The 3,415-nt window shown below is 35.6% G+C and overlaps 1 protein-coding gene across 1 annotated transcript; it reads left to right on the forward strand.

Annotated features, from left to right (window-relative positions):
- Positions 1–678: 678 nt before the first annotated feature.
- On the forward strand, positions 679–3,147 carry LOC114167240 (NEP1-interacting protein 1-like). Its single transcript, XM_028052266.1, has 5 exons — positions 679–1,347; positions 1,757–1,935; positions 2,162–2,245; positions 2,542–2,709; positions 2,817–3,147. Exons 1-5 carry the CDS (start codon positions 1,203–1,205, stop codon positions 2,937–2,939), a joined length of 699 nt encoding a protein of 232 aa, XP_027908067.1. The 5' UTR covers positions 679–1,202; the 3' UTR covers positions 2,940–3,147.
- The last annotated feature ends 268 nt before the right edge of the window (positions 3,148–3,415 follow it).

Genomic DNA, 3,415 nt, shown 5'->3' on the forward strand with positions numbered 1-3,415 from the left:
ATAAATAAAGGAAAGAAAAAATATTTAAACTGTGTTTGATCTAAACGTAAATGTATCGAAAAACATAATATTATATTAAGAAGTAAAATTTAAACCTAATAACTCAATCCATAACATTGATTTACGAGATGAAGTTTTTTCTTACGTTTATAATGTAAATCGACTTTATTTTGTACACATAATAAATTTTAAATATTTAATTCTGCTTTGTAAAATCAAAATGTGAATAAAATCTATTTAAAAGATGTTTGTTTTACGTGTCATTTCCTGACCAATAACTATGATATCACCTACCATATTTAAAATTACTCACAAAATATCTTCATTGTGAGTTTATGTTTTTTATTTATTTATTATGATTTACCATTTTTTTATCTCTTGCCTTTCATCTATTCACAGAAGTACAATAATATTATGTGAGAGAGAAAGAGAGGGATGACATATCTTACATTATCCCAAAGCCATTCGCAGCAAAGTCTGGTGCTACACACCCACTGGACCCAACCCATGAAGATATTTTGAGAAGAGAGGGACCAGACAAATAAAATAACAATAACTAACACCCATTATTAACTATTAAATGTGATATTGAAAAATGTGAAAAATAAGCAGTGCGGTCGTACAAGTTGCAGAGAAAACCGTAGCCAATCAAAGCCTCCAACTCCAACAAGTCTAAGCTTCAAACCGCGCTCTGACCCGAAACAAAAACGAGTGATGGAAAAATCAAAAAACCAAACTAAATTCTCGTGACTCTTCGTGGTTGGTTTGCCACGCTCTTCTCTTTTATCACCGTCCCGTGTCATCTGAAAGCGATTTTTTTTCCTTTCGTTTTACATTTAATTTAGATTAAGCCCAAAATGTTTTCTTCGCTCAACAAAAATTAGCCATAAAGATATAAAGAGAGGGAAAGGATCGCTTTAAAGGCACCCAAGTTTTAAATGCGAGTTGGTTGATTGCACCTTCTTTCAATCTTCTCTCAATCTTCTCTCATGCTTATAGACTAAGCATTGCACAAGAGCGCGTCTTTTATTCCTATCGTTATTATTGTTGATGTTGTAAATGTTAACATATATATTATATTAATTTAACTTCTCCTTAAACCCAAATCTGGTGACATCAGACCCTACCCTTTTGCTTCTTCTTCTTTTTTCTTTGTGGGTTTCAATTTGTCTCCAATCCCTTCAATTTTCTGAGACACCCAGATGGAGTTTGTGCCAAATCCCTGTCCTTTGCGTTCATCTTCGCTCGGGAATCTCGTCGAGAGGGTTAAGCAGCTTGGTACCCTCGCCGTCTCTGCCGTCATTGGGAACATCTTCTCTGCGATCTTGACCTTCTGCTTTGCATTAGGTTCGCTTCTTCTTTCTCTTCCGTTGATTTCCATTCTCCTTTCGTTACATTTTATAATCTAATCCAAACTCTTGATCTGCCTCTGTTTTCCCTCTATCATCATGGGTTTTGCCTTTCTTGTCGTGTTTTTAATCTTTTTGGGTGGATTGTTGTCATTGTCTGCTGTTGTGTGATGTTGGGGGCTTTCGATTGAGACGGAAATGTTTAAAAAATTGGAACTTGAAACATGGGGTGGGGGTGCGCCATTTCTTGGTTGGATTGTTTTGCTTGTGTTGTCTTGTTTTGTTATTTTCATCTTCAAAGACATACAAATTTGGGTGTTGTGTGGTTAATGTTTTTTCATACATATATGCACCGTGTGATATGGTTTAAGGTGGAACGAGTTTTTGATGGGTTGTTTTATCTGCAGTGGGCACTTTGTTAGGGGCCTTGACTGGTGCTTTGATAGGACAAGAAACTGAGAGTGGCTTCATTCGAGGGGCTGCTGTTGGAGCCATATCAGGAGCTGTTTTTTCCATTGAAGTGTTTGAATCTTCTCTTGTTCTTTGGCAATCTGATGAATCTGGAATTGGTTGCGTGTTATATTTGGTGAGTTTACTCAGCTTTCAAGGCCTTGTTGAAGTACATATTTTAAATACAACTTTGATGCCTTTTTTTTCAAATGGATTTTCGGTGCTCTCCTTCATAAGTTTGCATAATCCTATAATGCTAACCTTTTATTATGTGAACAACACAAAAACCTTTGTGCTTAATTGTTTATCATTTAGAATTTAGAATTGCATGTGGCGTAGCCTGATCTTTTTGAGCTATGCAGATTGATGTTATCGCCAGCTTGCTGAGTGGGAGACTTGTGCGTGAGAGGATAGGTCCAGCCATGTTGAGTGCTGTTCAAAATCAGGTAATTTTCTGTGCCTAAAGGAACCAGGCTATGATTGATTCACCATTTGGTCACTTCCAATTTTGCCTTTGAATCATACACTCGGTTTGGTTATAATTAGTCTGAAACTAAGTTTTTCAATTGAAAGGAACAATATCAAGGTTGTTTCTGCAAACTAAGCGAGCTAAATGAAATCCAATAAAACTTGAGTTTGTAAACCTTAATCCAAACATGCACTTATTGCAGTAATGAGATTGAGATTTGCTTATGAACTTCTCTTCTTGCTGATTGCTGACACCTCTGTTCTTTCTTATCAGATGGGTGCTGTTGAAACCAGCTTTGATGAGGTTCAAAACATCTTTGACACCGGTGGTGCCAAAGGTTTATCTGGAGATTTGGTTGAAAAAATCCCAAAAATAAAAATTACAACAGACAACAATTTTGATGCATCCGGTGATAGAGTTTCTTGTTCAGTTTGCCTGCAGGTTAGTTTTTACACTTTCCCTTGTCAGTATCAGTTGCTGACCTTGAATTAAAGGTTTCCATGATTGTTGATTATGTTGTAAACATTTCTAAATTTGTGCCTATGCAGGATTTTCAGCTTGGAGAAACAGTAAGAAGCTTACCTCATTGCCATCACATGTTTCACCTTCCTTGCATAGATAAGTGGCTCTTCAGACATGGTTCTTGCCCATTATGCAGAAGGGATCTGTAATTTTGTATATGCATAGCACAGACCACTAAAAAAGTCCTTTTTTTTTTCGTTTTTGTTTATACGCACATTTCATTCTAGGACTTACATCTAGTAGAAGCCATTGCAGTTTGAGTGGTTTCATTGTACTAAATTAGTGTAAAGAAAATTTTGAGATAAAACAGTTTCCACTTGTTGTATATGGATGAGTAATTGACCCTTTTCCCAGTCATTGTCCACTGTTTTTCTCTTCTATTTTATCTTCAGTTTTTGGAACAGTTTTTGTGTTGAAGTTCTGCATTCCTACATAAACAATTGCTTCCCTGAAACTTCCCATGCTGAAAATAAAATGGCCAAGAGTTTTTCAATCTCAATTAAACTGAGATTTGAATTTAATCTGTATAAAGTGAAAATACGTCTGCAGTGAAGAAGATTACTTATTTAATATTGATTCATAGAGGGTTGTCTTAATCATTTTTTTTCCTATGATTATTGTATTG

Source organism: Vigna unguiculata, chromosome 2 (assembly GCF_004118075.2).
Source record: "Vigna unguiculata cultivar IT97K-499-35 chromosome 2, ASM411807v1, whole genome shotgun sequence".
NCBI lineage: Eukaryota > Viridiplantae > Streptophyta > Magnoliopsida > Fabales > Fabaceae > Vigna > Vigna unguiculata.